The sequence below is a fragment of the Pteronotus mesoamericanus genome, unplaced genomic scaffold (genome assembly GCF_021234165.1).
Source record: "Pteronotus mesoamericanus isolate MK-2021 breed Mesoamerican mustached bat unplaced genomic scaffold, CSHL_Meso_final contig_24, whole genome shotgun sequence".
NCBI classification, from domain to species: Eukaryota; Metazoa; Chordata; class Mammalia; order Chiroptera; family Mormoopidae; genus Pteronotus; species Pteronotus mesoamericanus.
The window spans coordinates 10,098,196-10,116,692 of record NW_026555100.1 but is presented as its reverse complement, the minus strand read 5'-3'; the positions used below and the strand labels follow the sequence as shown (position 1 = coordinate 10,116,692).

Sequence of the window (18,497 nt, the reverse complement as noted above, 5' to 3'; positions counted from 1 at the left end):
ATTTCTAACTGATCAACTTGCAGTTTTTGAGATGGCCAAGAATTGCCGTCAATGAGGTCATCTTAAAGAAACACTCTCTTAAAAAAAAATCCTCACCCAAGGATATGTTTACTGATTTTTAAGAGAGAGGAAAGGGGAGAGAGAGAGAGAGAAAGAAAGAGAGAGAGAAACATCGATGTGAGAGAAACATCAGTCAGTTGCCTCCCGTACGCACCGTGACTGGGGGGTCAAACTTGCAAACTTTTGATGCATGGGAAGACACCTCAAAGAACTAAGCCACCCAGCCAGTACAAGAAACACTCTTAAGGAGTTGAAAAAGCCCTCATCCCAGAGTCAGTTATAGATATTCAATACTAAAGATTTAACAGAATTTAAAGTTGCGTTAAAATACCTTTATTAAGAGAAGAATGCCTTTTAACTTATCACTCCAAAGCTATATATCAAGATAAGGATACTACATTACCTTTAGTGTTTTAATTTTATTACCACACAAATATATACACATTTTTTAAGTTTCTGGGTTTTTTAGTTATTTAGTTATATGTCCTGATTTTTAGTTATTGAACATACGTATGTTCCAATAAAGGAAATAATTTTTTAGATACATTAAAATTATTCCCAGTCATATTTCCCACATATGACCTATTTTCATTGTCTATTTTCATGACCCATCCTTGTCCAAATAAATTCACATTTTCATAGACAGCATAATACTGCTAACATTTTATAATCTAATATAATTTTCTTTCTAAATATCATAAAATATTTTTCCATATTTCCACATAGTTACTGGGTCTTTTTAATGGCTGCATAATATTCCATCACATTAACCTAAGTTTAAATGGTTTGATTTTATTCCTCATAAATTTGTTCCTCATTCTGTGATCGGTAGTCACAAAGAACAACCTTATTCTTTGTTACTAGTTAGTTACTTACATTTCAAATACAGGTAGAATCAAAACTCAATAGTTAATTAGTCAGGGCGTGTCATTAAATCTCTATTAATATGTCTTCATTTTTCTATTTCTAACATGAGGTTAAGTAGACTACTGCACAAGTGTGCTAAAGTCAGCCCCTTATGTTTCTCTTTATGAAAAGCCATTCAAGCAAGACAGCAGCATCTCAGCACAGCCACCTCTAGGCTGTCAGTGTGCCCTCTAAAACAACAGCAGCACCTCCCCTAAGGTCAACTCGTCCATCAGAGCGCAGTGAAATCTCCAGTTCTCCTCCTCGGCTGGAACACTGAAAGGCTGAAGAAAACAAAATGAATCACAAGTTACGATCATTTTCACCCTTTTTAATTAAAAGTACATAGTGAGACACCTCTTATTACAAGTTCTAGAATCCTCCCAGGTCAATTAAAAGAATAAATTCCTTCATCTGTCCATTGTACAGCCCAGCCTAACTGGTTCTCCTGAGGAGTGAGCGGCCACAAATACAATTGGATCCACAAAATACACAGCCCCATGTCTTTCCTTCCTGAGCTACTTCCTCTCTCACCTCCTGAAATGCCCCAGACACACCCTAGCCATAACTTCCTGTCCAGCTCTGTCTAGGAGTAAGCAAGGACATGTGAAAAGATAGACACACAAACTAAATGTCTAAGAAGATCAAGAGGGGCGGTGTTGGCCCTTCTGAGAGGGCCCCATCTTCCCAGGTCTGAATAAGATAAAAGGCATTCATTCACTCATTGTGGTTATCAAGCAAGCAACCATAAGTGTCAGGCAAACCGAGGGGCAGCCTCAGCCTTGCTGGAGCTCAATGCTTCCGAGAGTAACTCTTCTCACCAAGGAAAGACCCTGCTATCCCCAAATTAGCATCACAGAGGCCTAACCCTCCCACTAAGTAAGACCTCTACCCTTTAGAGTTAGGCTTATCTTAATTATTAGGACTTTGTAGCCTCCAGTGTCTGATCTATTTTTTCTTCCCCTGAGCAATATAAAAATCACCTGGGGACTTGATTCAAAAGCAGTTTGTTTGATTCAATTCTATGATTAGCAATAGTAAGGAACCTTACTGATCATCCAGTCTAAACTTGTCACACCATATATAACTTCTCTGGGCCAAAGTTACACAGCTAGTTAATTTTATTCAACATTTATTGGGCACTACTATACTAGAAGTGTGTCTGTGTGCGGGAGGGGCAAAGATGGAAGATATTTGGAATGGGGCTATTTTGGTAGTGGGTTCAGATTGAAGTAATTTAAAAACCTTTCATTTTCACATAGGTGATATGTAACATTTTATTAAATCCTAAGTTGATAGTACATATGAGAAGGAATACTAGCTTAAGGTTAGGCCTTTTTTTTTTTTTTTTTTAATTGAAAAAAAGCTGTCCTACCACGCATATTTTTCTTCCCCAGTTGCTGGGACCAGTAGCTGCTGAGAACAGTATGTGCAGACCCTTAAAAGAAATAAAAAGTTATGATATAATCACAAAGGAAACAGGGGAGACATTGTGGTAAATTTATAAGCAATTATAATCAACTATCCAGTTCGACTAAACCTAAGATGACTTCGTCAATATATTGGCAGGGCCACAGCAGTGTGTGGAATTGTGAATGGAGAGAGAAAGGAAGACACAGCATCTATGGATAAGCTCCTCCAAATGATGCATTTGCTATGTTTTATACTTTCTGAAGGCTGGATTAAACTGCACGCTTTAATTCTTGTCCCATCTATAGTTCACTGTCAGCCCATGGTAGGAAAATTAAGTCCTTCACAAAAGTCTTTCTCTGTCTTTCAAGGGAAAATATCTGTTTCCTCATGGGATGCACATGTAAAGAAAGATGGAAACTCTGACAGAATGCCAAATTTTCCACCAAGCACACAGTCCCAAACTTTTGGTGGCCAAAGAACTTTCTTGCAGTGAGGTACTTTTTCACATGATTGTACTCTAGGTTTAGATCAGAGAACAGATAGTAAAATGAAGAAACAAACTATAAAGTAATAACTGCCAGAAAAGTCTTTGAGGGAGAAAAATTTGAATTGGAAAAGGCTCCTCCTTCAGGAAAACTTACTAAACGTTACGGTAAGTCCACATAGTGTGACCAACCATTCCAGTTTGCCTGACTGTCCTGGTTTTAACACTGAAGTTCCTGTATGCTGAAAAATCCCCCAATTTCAAGCAAATTGAGATAGTTGGTCATCACTGTCTAAAGACCTTTCCTCTCTAGAAAAGCATTATTCTAGAAGAAAAACACTTGTCCTCTGTGCCAATTAAAATCTTTGTAAACGCAGCTGTACATATATAAATCCACTCAGAATTTCTTTTTCAAGGGGAAGGGCTGAGTTGGACTGTTTGGGTGTTATTTGGGCATTTTCCTGAGTCTTTAAAAGTGCTTCCTCACTGAGCTTTGAATTTCACATGTTTTGTTCCTTAGAGACTAACTAAGTCAAAGTCCTGACACCATCCCAGCCCCTGTCATCTGACCAGGACAGGAGCCTGCAAGTCTCTGCCCCGCCTCCTCTGCCCTGGCCACCGTCCCATCCACTGGCCTCCTCCCCTGAGCACTGCCCACTTTTGCTGCTCAGCCCACTCTTCTCAAAGAGGATGAGAGTAGGCAGTTTCACATTCTTGCCCATCTTAAATCTCATACCTCTGCTTCTGGCTGGTAGAAGATCTTGAATAACCCTGTTATCAAACTCATCTCACCTACTTTGGAGGCAGGTCTGGGAAGGGTAGAGGAGAGGAAAAGAAACACTATTCCTGTCCCTCTTTCCCACTTGCAGCTCAGGAGTTTATCCTTGAAAGCCACCTCTTATCTAGATGTCAGTGATTATGCAGGATGGTCATTGAAAAGGACAAAAGACATCAGCCCCTGAATTTAAAAAATAGATCTGGAAGTGTTTGCTCAGGGAGCCAGGCACTGTGATAAGTACAATGCAATGTTAATGCATTGGGTTTACATAACCCTGTAGGTGTTATCTGTATTTTATAGAAGAGAGAATGGAAACTTTTAAAAGGTAAGCCATTTGCCGAAGTTCAACAGCTAGGAAGCTAGCATGCAAACCCATGCTGCCTGACACTAAGGTTTAACCCTACTAGACTGCTTCCTTAATTCTGTGTTTTTCACATGAGATGTCAGTGAAGGGATGGGGATGGGGTGATAGGGAAACAAAGGCAGCTCAAAACCCAAGCCATCTGAAAGTCACATGAAGGGCACCTAAACAGCTATTTGTTATCCTCCCCTCCTCGCTGTTTAGCCCTCCCCAGGACCCATGTGAAAAAGTACCTGTTACAGGGTCTTCCGCCACACCAAACCATGGTGAAAAATATCTGGAGTAAAAGTCAAATTGGGTCTCCCCACCAGGCTGTCCTTTAAGGGTGAGAATGAGTCCTTTCACCTTCCCTGAGTTCTCCACTTGCAGCAGATTCTGTGTGTTCACCTTCAGTTTCTCCAGAAATGACCTTGTTCATAAATGGGATGTATTAGGACAAACCCATTCCACATACCACCCACTACATTGACTGTAAAGCAGGCCAGGGCGTGGCTTACCCAAACTGATTAGTAGGAGGGGAGGGAAGAGCAAATGGAATATCTTTCTACCTGAGAACAAAACTCCCTGGCTGCATAAATCATGGTTTGACTGGACACAGCACAGCCAGACCAAGCCAGAGCTCTAAATCTGGATGCTTGGCCCCCTCCAAAGTGCTGACGAAGCCAAAAATCTTGTTCACCTGTCATAAGTATCACTGAGCCGGACAAGGAGCTTTCGGGTATCTGGAGAATAACGGATGTCCTGGACCAGTGTATCCCCTATGGCAGTCTGTGGAGAAAGATCAAAGACTTTTCAGGAATGTGCTCTGGGTCAAGCCCCTGATCCCCTGTACGGTAAACGACCTCTCATGCGCGTCTGCAGTGTGCCAAGCACACCCATGCTTTTCTGCTTTTCTGGCTGCTAGTCCCCAAGCTTCATTTTTGTTTCAGGGCTTAAGGTGTTGCCCAAGGAAGGTCATTTTCCTGATGATAAAAGAAGCCTTTAAGAGAGTTGAGCATGCGCTCTGAGAGCCAAAGATAGGCAGTTTTCACCAGTGTTAATACATGCCTCAACACACAATTCCTTCAGATGGGTATTTTCCCCACAGGTCAGCAGAAAGACTTGGGTCTAAGGTCTCAAACACACACACCTCTTGACCCAGGTCTTAGGGGCCCTGGTGTCAGTGCTCTGCATCACTACTGTCTACTGTCTGTTGAGATGGGGGACAGCCCTCGTGCCCACCTCTTAGTGTTGTTGTGGGGATTAAATAAAGTATATGAGGAGTTCCTGCAGCAGTGACTGGAACATTCCACATGGTGAGGACTTGGGCCTGGCAGTTTGATTAGACTTGGGGACCGAAGGACTCACCTTAATGCTGCTGCTCTGCTTGGCAAGCACGCTCTTTTCACTTATATGGTATGTTACAGATCAATAACATAGCACATTTTCTAAAGATGCCTTGATTCACCCTTTATGTAAGACTGTAACAGAGGTTATGAGGGGACAACAGCCCCTCCAAGCACTCCCAGGGGCTGCCAGCAGAGCAGGTGACCATGGCGATGACATAGTCATTATCTGGCAGGCATTAGGTGGCTTCAGGTTAGGGACTGAGATGATGCAGGTCCCAAGGGCAAGACTCCATCCACCATGGGTGGTGTCTGGGCTGTCGGCCTCTGTGAACACAGCTAACCTATGTCTCTCTCTCTAGAAACGGGAATTCCATCAGCCAGATCCCACCTTCTCTCAGGGACCTTTCGGTCTCTCTAAAGGGTCATCCAGCCCTTCTCTGCATGGATTCTTAGGTAATTTGAAAGCTTAATTCCCAGCTGAGAATTTTACTGCCAGTTTCAAAGAACACAAAATGGCAACAGTCATGATAAATAACCCTTTGTCATTCTCATTTTACAATGCTGACCCTGAGGCTTAGAGAGATTAGGTTAAGTTCTTTCTACTGTGAACAAGGTAGAAAAAACTCTGAATATTTTCCATTTTCCTGCCAACTGCTAGTCTCCCCCCAGCCCCGCCCCTACCATGGAGGCTAATGTTGACAATGAAGGGTCAGGGAAAACTGGTCAACTTTTTCACCAAATAGATTTGATATTAAAATTCAAACCTCAAATGCACTGTTCATTATTCATCCAAGTTTAGATTGGAACATCGATACTGGTAGTGGACCTATCTTTTGGGATCAAATGGCACCACGTCTTTGTGATCAAACAATAACAAGTGTTCAAAAAACATGAGCTCAGTTTTGATTCTTTTCACTAACCTCAATCAAGTCCTTTACTTCATGAAAGTCCTAGATGGGGAAAAAAGACAAAAATCATTGTAAAACAGGCGAGCAGTCAGTTGTACACAGTTTATTAATTAGAAAGAGCTGACCTGGGGTTGGACTGGATAAAGAGGCAAGTCCAGGACAATGCCGTCCTCTGCTCTTCTGGCCTTGAGTTCCCCACTCAGCGTGACAAAGGTTAGCGTACTGTTCACATTTTCTGGTAAAAAAACAAAAACAAAAACGTGCCTTATTTTGTCCATCAGAAAACTGTTTGGAAATGAGTCAAGAAATAGGAAAACAGACTTTGTTATGTTGTTATACGTTTGTATGTCTGTTTCAGTCACTGTTGTCTTAGATTCTCTGGCACTACTGTCCTTTCATGTGAGGGGGGCCCAGGTTTGGTTTGCCATGGTCCACAGCAGGGAAAACCCTCACTGGATTCTAACTTGAGAACTAAGAACACGACTGATTAGACTTGGCATCGTATTGCAAGGCTTCAAATCCCAGCTCTTTGCTGCTTCCTAGCTGTTCCTTTGAGCAAATTATTTAACCTCCTTAACCTTCAATTTCCTTATCAATAAAATGGGGTAATGATTAAATCTATACTGATTTTACCAATAAAAAAAGGTAATAATTAAGCCTACCTCATAGGGATGCTGTGTTTTCTAATGTGATTTTATATCTACAATAAACCTAGAATTATAAGCTCTACAAGTCTAAGCTACGCCAAGCAATGACAAGGAGAACATACAAGTTGTGAACAACAATCTGATATGAACAGATCAGGTTTATTTTAATTAAACCAAGATACACATAAAATTTTTGTTCAAAGATCAGACTATAATGCTGATATAATAGCCCTCCCTCCATGTTTTAATGCAACTTGAGTCATTTATCTAACTTCAGTGTGCATAACATTTTTGGTGAAACAAAGATTTGTGACATAATTCCTCCTCCCCCCAATACTTCTATAAAACTCAACCATATCTCAAAAGTGAGGAAATTCAGCATTTCTCATTAATTTTCATTGACCATAAAATTTAGATTCTGGAACCCAATGTTTAATTTGCTCATTATAATTCATGTAAGACATTATTATTTACAAAACAGTTTTTCATATCTTATCTAACCTTAAAACAACTCAAGGGGAACCTGAGAGCTATCATTAATAAACCCCAGCCTCATACCAACCAATGTGGGCTTTTCAAATACAACTTCAGTAAAGTCTATTTTCCAAGACTGTGTTTCTAAACAATATTTTATGATATTTGCTTGCCTTCATTCTAATCCCCCAATCCACTGAAACCAAAATTATCTTTTTAAAACACATAATGGATTACATTACAGGGGTACCTTGGCCTAACTCTCAGTGTCATCTCCTGCCAATCACCCCCTCCCTCAGGAAGCGCCAGCCCTCAGGGGCTTTGCACTTGCTGCTGCCTCTGCCAGGAAGGCACTTCCCCCTGCTCTAGCTCTTTGCACAGATGGCTTCATATTCTTCAGCTTGAAGTCCCTTTTCTCTAGTGGATGCCGCCGTACTGCAACATCTTCTACCAGTCACTTGGTTTACTAGAAAGAGTATGAGAATTTTAAAACATATTTGCTATTTGCTAAGTGATAGGTTCATTTAAAAAAAAAATCACATTACTTATTTTGTGAAACAGCACAGCTGCAGAAGCCAGGGTAGCATGGCCACAGAGAGGGACCTCACTCGTTGGTGTAAACCACCTTAATCCAAAGCAGGAGCCTTCAGAGAAAGACAAATCAAAGAGAGATAAGATCATTCCCATACAAGTGAGTTGCAAACTTTTCATTTTCTTATTCTTTTCTAAATATTTCCTTAGTGTCAATCAACTGCTGAAACATGTGTATGAAAGGAGGGGTAAACTCTGGGCATGCATCCTAGGGTTCCCGGGTACTAGATCTGGGGTTGAAACATTCAAATTAGCCAATCCTACTCCCCCAGATTAACTGAAAACCAAAGCAGAATCTCCTCCCACCCCATCTGCATGCAAATAGCAAGTGGGCATATCCCTTAAATATCATTCCCCCACTGGAAAGCAACTTCCGGACTATTCAAGAATGGTTTTAAAAAATGCTTATTTACTTTGTGTAAAATTGTCAGTTGGGTGCAGCTTTCGGATAAACGCAGTTTCTGAGAGGTTCATTTCCCTTGCAATTTTTTGATGCATGTCTTCATCCAATTTCTGAATTAGAAACAAAAAGTTGTTGAGACTCCAGAAATACACGTCAGACTTGGACAGCAACTGCCATTTGTTAGTAACACAATTTTTTTTTATTTGCTTAAAAGGAAATAATTGCCAAGGAATTTAGGCACTTTTCTAAAGATTGCTTTTCAGAAATCCATGCTTGAGCACCTTATGAAGAGCTGTGAGATGGCTGAAAACCCTACTGGCCTGGCCTTATCCTTTGTGAGATTATTACCTAAAACAACCTCTACATATGGAAGATTCACAATCTCCCTTTCTTGTTGGATAAAGAGATATTTGGCACTCATTCTAGGCAGGCTGGACCACGCTGCCTCCATTTATTTATGCATGGTTCACTCCCTTTCATGGGTCAGGCCTCAGGCCAGAGGTCACTTCCTGCAGGATGCCTTCAGACTGCTCTGTCCAAAAGAACTGTCTCTTCCCCAGTGTTTCCACAACCTGAACTCACCTAGCTTGTCCTTTTCTGTCTGTGCTCCCCCAACTCCCACCGCTGACTCAGAGCTCTATGAGAGCACAGACTGCTATTGCTTTGTCCTGGTTTAGAACAATCTTTAGAAAAGGCCTAAATTCCTTGTATTCATCCCAGGATAGAAGGGGCTCAATAAACATTTCCTGAAAGAAGAAACACATTACTCATTTAATCTTTGTTTTAAAAATCCTCAATACAGATATTTTATCCACTTACAGAGAAAAAGCTAAACAGAGAGGTTGTATTATATCCTAAGATCACAATATGCCTAATAAATGGTAGAGTGATTAAGAATGGGAGCTTTGCAAATGGCAACAACCAGTGAATCTAGAGGAAAGGTATGTGGATGTTCATTGTACCACTCTTGAAACTTTTTTGTAAGTTTTTAATTTTTCAAAATAAAATGTTAAAAATAATGTAGGGCCCTGGCAGGTGTGGCTCAATTGGTTGGGGCGAATACAGTAGGGCAGCCAGGCATGCTTCCCTCTCACATCAATGTCTCTCTCCTTTCCCCTCCCTCTAAAGGCAGTGAAAAGAATGTCTTCAGGTGAGGAATGAATGAATGAAGTAGGCTTTGCTCTGGCCAGGTGGCTCAATTGGTTGGGGCATCATCCCCTACAACAAAGGGTTCCAAGTCTGATCCCCAGTTGGGGTGCATACCAGAGGCAACTGATCAATGTTTCTCTCACATTGACATCTCTCTCTCTCTTCCTCTTGCTCTAAAATCAATAAACATGTCCTCAGATAGGATTGTTTTAAATTTTTTTTTTTTTTTTTTTTTTTTTTTTTTTTTTTTTTTTAATTTTATGTGCCCCAGGCATGAACCAGCTCTGGCCACCAACACAGGCAACAAGCTAGGATGAACTAAGGACTGTACAACTGCTTTGCCCCTGACTGATATAAGAGCAACACCACTCATCAGGTGTGTCCTTGCCCATTGCCAAGGGGTTTGTTTTAAAAATTTTTAAATAAAAATAATGTGGGCTTTGGAAACAGACAGAATTGGAGTTTTATCTGGATCAGCCCCCCGTAGCAGCGCAAGAGTGAGCAAGTCATTTACTCTCATGGAGTCTCAGTTTCCACACCTTTAAAATGAGAATAATAGTATTAAATCAAAGAATTGTTGTGAAAAAACATGTATACATACCATATTTTCACACCCAGACACATTCCTTTTAACTCAAGAAAAAAAAATGGGTCAGAAATATGAGTTTTCCCTTTGAGAATAAAAATAAATTTGTTTAATCAACATAATGCTTACTAGCTAGATTTTGAATTCTAATGACAAATAAATTTTTGCTTTGGCCACAGTTACTGTTTTTGAGATCCTGAGTCCCAGGAATAAGAATCATAACTTTATACTAATAAATTCATAATTCACTTACCTGAGTTATGCAAGTTAAGCACACTTTATTTTTTAGTTTCAAATTCTTTTGAAACGCTTTCCATATACTTGTATAAAGCATCAAACAGTGATTATTGTGAAAAATCAGTCACGATTTTTAAACTATCAGCTGCTATAAAAATCCTAGCAAGAGATTTACTAAGGTTTTATTAAAGGGGCACTATATTCAAAATCTGTAGAAGTTCTGTAGTCCTATAGAAAGAGAAATCACCTAAGAAATTGGTACTTATTTTCTGAAAAACCAAACAACAATTGTTTTGTTTTATTTAACATTTTTCTTTCAAAAGATTAAATCCAGTAATGCATGTAAAGTGCTCATAACAGTGCCCAACACATAGTAAGTACTTGGTTAATGTTAGCTTTTTATTTTGAGTGGCTGAAAGCCTATGCTTTAAACCTGCCACACTACACTGCCTCTCCATAACAAAGACAAACTATCATTATCCCTTTAACACACCGCAGACAGGAAAACCAATGTGTATCAGGTCAATGAAGCCCTTCAATGTTTCTGAGGGAAAGCAGCAATCAATTACTGAGCTGGACCAGCAGCTTCTGACAAAAGGGAATTTGTCAGAAATGCAGTCTCAGACCCCATCACAGGTCTTCTAAATCAGAATCTTCATTTTAACCAGCTCCCCAGATGATCTGTGTGCACATTAAAATTTGAGAACCCTAGTGTGTAAGATATGGCCCTGTGTTCTTGTGGAGAGTCAAAACAGACACAGAAAGCAAAGCAAACACCACCAGAGACTACATATGTATTTGAGATGCCTAGAGTTGCATACAGTAGGTAACTGAGATCATAGATTTTGACAATAAATATGCTAGGCCTTTAGAGATGAGGCATTGAAGAAGACCTAGAAAAAGGGCAAATTTTGGTTAGTTGGACAGAAAATGTGTGCAAAGAGCTTTGTACTGGGGATGTGTCTTGGGAAAGTTACTTGATCTCACCTCTGTTCTGTTACATCTTTGACACTCTAGGATTCTGTGACCTGAGATAAGGAGAATTAGGATAGTAGGAATGAAATGAAATGAAATGAAATGAAATGAAATGAAATGAAATGAAATGAAATGAAATGAAATAAGCACCTGTCACACCTGTGGGCCTGGAGAGTCAGAAGTACCACCTGAGTAGAGGAAGCGGGTGGTGGTTGGGGCATCCCAGCCAACAAGGCAACACTGTTAAGAACTGAACTCAGGCACGCTTTCCCTCTGGGAGCAGGGCTGAGCCTTTGCCTTCCTCCTCTTCTTTCTCCCAAGCCCCCAGGCACTTTATCTTGGCCTTTTTCTCTCCTAAGCTCCAAGTGCCCTTCTTTTGTTTCTGTAACTTTTTTTCCTGAGCTTACCCAGCCCAGCTGGCTAACTTTTACTACCTCTATAACTTTCTAAATAAACTTTCTCTTATTTGAAAAGAAAAGAAAGAACTGAAGCACTTGCCATGGCCTATAGAATGTTCTCTGTGGAAATTGGAAATTGGCCCACATATCTGTGCATACAACACCTGAGAGAAACTGGGAGCCATTCAATTCCCTAATGCAGAATCTGCAATCACAGGACTCAGTGGTGAATGAAGGGGTGACAAAGAAAAGCCTGTGCTGGTCTTCCTGGGTTTGCCTCCGTGACTGCAGGGACCTGCAGTGCCTACCAGGCAGTCCCTCCTCTCTCTGATTTGGCCAAACTTTCCCTATTCTTGTCCTTCCCTCTTTTTATCTATTGCTTCCGTCAACCATTAGGACAAGAGTCTCCGAAAGCATGAAAGTATCCCACATTGTAGCCAAACTTACCATCTATTGGTATTAAATTTCCTTGCACATGGGCTGTTTTGCACATCAGCTAGAATATGTACTTTACTGACCATCAGGTCTTTAATCCTCTCTACCGTGGAGTATTACACCAATTGTAATTTGAATTTCAATAACTAACCTCTGTCCCAGGACACTGAAAATCACCTGCTATTTTCCTGAGGGACCAGAAGACATAATGCAGAAAGTTTCATAATAACAGCCTTCAATATGCACCATATGCAGCTGAATTTCTACACTGGAACTAAATGTCAGGATGATGGTGAATCATGGAAGGATAATATTGGTTCAACTTTGGGAGCTTTAGAAACAAAAGAAAGGGGTTGCGTTCCTTTAAAATACTGAATTTTGGTTCCAGTAATTTTTCTACTTTACACACTACAAGCTTATTTTCAAACGCAGCACAAAATAGTTACAAACCAACAGCTTTTAATTCTCTTGCTTTAATATCTTATTTCCTTTGGCAATGTCACATGAGACAAATTTCCAACAGCAAAAATAGAGCAATGATTTTTTTTTCTTTTGAGTGCCAATGTACTGCATTAGGACACTGAGTTTCCATCACCATTAAGACCCACAAAAAAATTAATGATCAGAAATTCAAAGTAAAGTTTTAAAATACTCCCATCTAGTGGCAGTTTAGAAATATGACAGCCTAAACCTAACAGTCTTGCTCTCAGTCTTTATTTGTTCCCTCTGCTGCAGATAGAGTCCAGCAAAGAAAAAGCAGTTAAATGTAGAAAGTTCTACATTCATCCAGGAAGAAATAAGAGATTACTTCCTAGGCACTTGGATTTCTTATTGTGAAGTTATGTCCGTACAATGCAGTTCTCAAATTGCAGGCCATCTTTAGTTCTTAACGGTTCCTGTGAATTCCTAGTCTCTGCAGCTCCATCGTAGAACCCAAGGCTCATATTCTCCTTCCATACCCTACCCACCCCACCCCACCAATAAGAACATAAGACCAACAATTCTTGGTTAACTAGAACTCTTCAGAGATTTTGCTATAATTTAATTGATTATATTTTTTACTTTCACTCAACAGATATTTATTTAGTGCCTCCCATGTGCTAGGCCAGGTGTGCTGGAACAAGTCTAAATAGATCTAAGATCATATAGAACATGCAGCCTAATGAGGAAGGCAGGCATTGAGTGAATTACCAGGGTAATGCCTGTTACCAACTGGGAAGTAAGGATTGCTGAGGGAGCACATAAAAGAGAACTTGTGATTTAATAGGGAGTATAATGGTTGAAAGCACAGGCTCTGCAGTCAAGCATGCCTGGATTGGGATCCTAAAGTCAGCTACTTAGGGAGTGTGTGACCTCTGGCAAATTACTCAAGCCTCATCTGCCTGTTTTCCCATCTGTAAAATGGGAATAATAATAACAAAACCTACTCATAGAGTAGTTGTGAGGATGAAATGGGATAACATATGAAAACCAATTAGCACCATTTTGGGCTGAATTTTTCTGAAGTCACTGCTCCCAAAGCTGAGGGTTATGTTCTAGAAGCCAGTGAGCATAGTTGGGAAGCAGAAATTCCTACATTAACATCTCCTCCTTTGCATTGCTCTTTTTCCACAAGTGCTGGACAAAGGAAAACGCTTCAGTACCCTAGAAAAATCTCTGCACTCCCCAGTCTCTTTTCTGAGCATAAAAATGAGATAGGAGGTTGAAACACCCTAGAAACCCCAGGAGCCTCTGACGGAGTGCAGTCATACTTGTGAGCCTCTCTCCAAGGAAGGGCACTGAGTTTGGAGACAGGCAGTGCACCATAAGCTTCCTGACATGAGTTGAGATGTGAGCTGAACATAGTATTGCTATACACCTCTTTTTTTCCTTAAATACACAACCCGCTAAGCTGTAAAAGGGATTTGGGTGTTCTCTAAATTTAAAACTGGAACAGCAAATAGTTCAGGAACTAAAACTAAGCATTCTTCTTTACAAGTGTGAAACCAATCCTCCTTGCCATCGCTGGAAATGATTATTAATTGTAAAAGAATAATAATTATTTTAAACAGTTAGTAAATGCCAATTGGATTAGAATAAATGTGTATATTGGGCACACAACAAAGTGTTTAATGGAGAATTTTAACAGAAAAACTCAGGAATAAACCTCTTATAAAAGGTATTCTCTGAAGGAACAGATCTCAACTGGGGACAATTTTTGATTGCCATGACTAAGGGAGAAGGAGGGACTATGTCATCTAGTGGACAGAGGTCAAGGATACTGGCAAACATTTTACAATGCATATGACAGCCTTATATAACAAAACATACGCCATCCAAAATGTCGATAGTGCTACAGTTAAGAAACCTTGTGCCAAACACACTTACACACATACCACCACCACCACCACCACCACCAGCAACAAAAACAAAACAAAAACATTTGAGGCTTTCTTAGAATATTAAGAAGAATAAATATGAGCTCCCTACCCCTGAAGATATGTTATTTTCACAAAATATTAAAGCTAGTTTACAGAAAAATAAACAAAACATCACCCATCAGCACTATCACAGGCCTCTGACCTATTCCAATAGTTGGTTGTGAATTCTTAGTTTTTTACTTAGCTGTCATCATAATGTATCTATTTCATTTTTAAAATAGTGTCCATACATTTTCCATGTGTATACATGGTCTTTATTATCAAACTTATATGTCACACATTTAAGGACACCATCGGTTTTTTAAGAATTTAAATATTTTGCCCTGGCCAGGTAGCTCAGTTGGTTAGAGCATCGTCCTGATCCACCAAGGTTGTGGGTTTGCTCTCCAGTCAGGGTACATCTAAGAATCAACCAATGAACGCGTAAATAAGTGGAACAACAAACTGATGCCTGTCTCTCTGTCTGTCTGTCTCATTTTCCCCCGTCCTTTCTCTCTAAGATCAATAAATAAAATTTTTGGAAAAGGATTTTAAATATTTTATTCAAATATATGTTCCATTTATCCCTTAATCTGTTTTTGTTTTCATCTAATGTACCGTGTAATAAGTTCCTCATGTGAGAATGTGAAAAATGGACTTGTTCTTAAAGAAAAACAAAACTTTAGAATATTATAAAAGCTCTTGGAACTCTGTTATCCAGAATTTTTTACTTTCCTCTCAGTAGTCTTTTATTAAGAATTCAAAAAGCAATAACCTAGTCTTTAGTCTGTCCACCAAGCTTTTCTGTGGTTAGCCTCATCTTGGTCAAATTTTAAATAATTTTAAACAAAATAAATGGATAAAGCCCTGCACTTAAAAATTAAAATTAAGTATTTTCTCCTCCATAAAATCCAACATTGTTCTCTGCGTAACCTTTGTACCTGGCACCGTTAGGTCTTTTAGCCTCTGTGGTGACCACTGAACAATGATCAGGCCTACGTGTCTACTAGTATGACCCTCACTAGACTTTGAACACCTCAAGGGCAGAAAAACTTACTAATCTTTGTATTTCTCCTCTGTAACCCAAAGCCTGGCTCATGGTGGATGTTGATAAAGATTTGTAGAATATGTTAATAGCACCTGAATTGTGGTCAGCATTATAAGATTTAGCACTTATTTGTCTCTGATAGTTTCCAGAGTTCACTTGTGTTCTCTCCAGGCATTTCAGGTATCCACTGTCTCCAGCCATGGATAAGAGAATCCAAGGGCAGAAAACACGGTTTATATTTCCTTTATAACTTTTATTGATTATGAATTAGGGAAAGCACTAAATTAGCCTCCAGGAGAACAGGATTCTCATGTCCACAGAATTGAAAACTAGCAAACTAATCTTGAGATATCTATTCAGTTGTCCCTGACAGGCCATCAAATTAGAATGATCTCACAGGTCCAAGGCCCAGAAGAAGTGAATTGGGAGACTCTTTAGAGAGTGTCCCCAAGTCATGGACTTCTTTTTCTTTCTTCCATTTGTACTGAAGCATATTTCTTTTAATTATGTTAAGTTCTTTGCTTGAAATTTAATTTCCTAGTTTTTCCAAATATATAAATAACATGTAAAATATATTTTAATGCAGAGGTAGATCGATACAGAGGGGGAAAGCCTTAAATCTATTATTTAGTAAATATATTGAAGATAAAAGGAGTAAATTGAGGAAGAATGATAATCCTTGTCATTGGTGAAAATTAAGTACAAAAATCACCCAAAACTATTTTCAAAACTCTTCAGGGATATTACATATGAAAACATAGGCAAATATGCTAAGACTCTTCACAAGAAGATTTAGTCAATTTCACAATTTCTGGAGGTGAAGTTGTGTTTGCCAGATTGTTTCTAAAAAAAATTCACAATTTAGAATCTAGTTGTTGATTATTCTCTCACTAATCCTCACAAACTCATTGTTTTGGTAAAGCCTATTAACTTTATTACTTTCTTTCTGCATTTTGTAGTTGAAAAATGCCAGCTGCAATGTTGTGTAATGAATGCATTGTTAAAGTGAGTTGAGGACTCCTGAACTCCTGATCACCATTTTGCTGCCCCATTTGAGAGATGAAATAGGAGTACCAAAGACTCGACTAACAGTCTTCACCGGTCTCAGGAGAACCTCAGGCACTCTCCATCTTGACTGCACCCTAGAATCATGTAGGAAGACTAACAAACAGTGCTGCCTGTGTCCCACTCCCAGAGATTCTGTTGTCATTGGCTTGGAATTCAGCCTGAGCACAGACGTTTTTAAAGCTCCTCAGGTGATCCTAATGTGCAGGCCAGGTTGAGCTTCACTGTACACAAATGTCCCAACACACTTCGTCCAACTTAATAATACTTACTTAAGATTAGGACTTGCTTACTGTGTTTCTGAAGTAATTCTCACATATACCCTTGCACTAACTTTTCTGAGTGGAAACATACCTTGGCTTGTTACCTAATCCTCAGGAACCAACACAAGGCACTAAGGTCAAGGAATATTTAACTATTCTGTTAATACTTATCCTAATCAAAAAGCCATTTTTTAAAATAAGACTTTCAAAATTCCAGTTTCAATTTTTCACGCTTATAGTAGTATCAGCCATGTTCAGTTACATAAAACTCATCTAATTTTATTCTCTTCCACTTTTGGTACTAACAAAATGAAAATCTGATGGCTAAAAGGGATCTGCAGTCCTTCTATACATGCACCTTAATTTCTCTGAAATTAAGCATTCTCACCAAAATCAACTTGCAGATACTAATATTGCTATCATTTGACCAAAAAACAAACAAAAAACAACAACAAAGAGGTAAACAAACTATATTTGGTTTTTTTTTTTTAAAGAAATACTTGGTTCTACAGGAATCTAGAATTCCAGGCACTGCAACTCCAAACCAATACTTACGTTTTCTAGGAGACAAACAGCAGCAGGATTACCCCGAAATGCTTTTGCTGTGAATGCATCGGCTATGAAAATAGGAAGCTTCATTTTCCTTGCAAGCTGTTTCTGTAAGCTCTCAAAATTGCTGGTGACCTGCTTTACTTCTTGCTGTTTCAAAAAGTAAAAAAAGTTAATGTTTTACTTGCTGTACAGAAGTAACTAACAGTTCTCAGATACAAAGTCAAACAATTATTCTAACACACCTACATTTAAAGATATGTGAGCCCTAATTTTTAAGCCTCTAAATTGAGTTTGTTTTAAAATACTGGATAAATAGAACACTTTCTTTTCAAATTTTGTATTAACATTTATACTGTATATATACTTAACAGCATAATCATAGTCTTACTTAGTCAAAACTAGCTTATGTTTTTGATTAAGTGACTATTACTGCCCTTTTAAAATAATGTATTTTTTCTTATAAAAAATATGCTCATTACAAAAAACTTGGCAAAATAAAAAGTGACCCATTACCATGAAATAACATCTTTTTTAATTTTGAACTTAACATAGTCAAAGAAACCTCATCATTTAACTAAGTTTGTGTTATTTTATTAAACCTGCAGATGGAGACTCTTTTGAGCTAAAGATATAGATTAGTAAAAGCTTTTCATTATAATAATAATATTTCCTTTTTACTAAAAAATCTATCAAATACAGAAAAGCAGAGAGGAAAAAAAAAATCTCTTGTATTTTCACTCCCTAGAGATAAATTCTATTAATATCTTGGGTGTTTCTTTTGCTTTACTAGAAATTTGGACTTTGTCATAGTAGTTAAAGTACTTTTTGAAAATTCAGCAAATTAAAGGGTACTTTGATTACATTTAAAAGAAAATGACCTCTCTGGCTGGTGTGGCTCCATTGATGGGAGTGTCTTACCATAAACCAAAAGGTCATAGGTCCAATTCCCGTTAAGGGCATATTACTAGGTTGCAGGTTTGGTTCCAGGATGGTGTGCATGCAACCAATTGATGTTTTTCTCTCTCTCTCCCCCTCCC

At 38.9% G+C, this 18,497-nt stretch overlaps 1 protein-coding gene and 1 pseudogene across 2 annotated transcripts in view; both read right to left on the bottom strand.

Annotated features, from left to right (window-relative positions):
* Positions 1 to 382: 382 nt before the first annotated feature.
* PBLD (phenazine biosynthesis like protein domain containing) overlaps positions 383 to 18,497 on the bottom strand; it is a 42,418-nt gene continuing 24,303 nt past the window's right edge. For both annotated transcript variants that reach the window (XM_054572708.1, XM_054572709.1), the window contains exons 2-10: positions 17,464 to 17,607; positions 8,364 to 8,463; positions 7,905 to 8,003; positions 6,364 to 6,473; positions 6,251 to 6,280; positions 4,682 to 4,770; positions 4,236 to 4,411; positions 2,342 to 2,404; positions 383 to 1,250 (exon numbers count right to left, since the gene is read on the bottom strand). In XM_054572708.1, coding sequence (XP_054428683.1) covers positions 1,138 to 1,250; positions 2,342 to 2,404; positions 4,236 to 4,411; positions 4,682 to 4,770; positions 6,251 to 6,280; positions 6,364 to 6,473; positions 7,905 to 8,003; positions 8,364 to 8,463; positions 17,464 to 17,547 — 864 coding nt within the window. In that variant the 5' untranslated portion in view covers positions 17,548 to 17,607 and the 3' untranslated portion in view covers positions 383 to 1,137. The remainder of the gene's footprint in view (positions 1,251 to 2,341; positions 2,405 to 4,235; positions 4,412 to 4,681; positions 4,771 to 6,250; positions 6,281 to 6,363; positions 6,474 to 7,904; positions 8,004 to 8,363; positions 8,464 to 17,463; positions 17,608 to 18,497) is intronic.
* On the bottom strand, positions 9,761 to 9,905 carry LOC129070072 (uncharacterized; annotated as a pseudogene).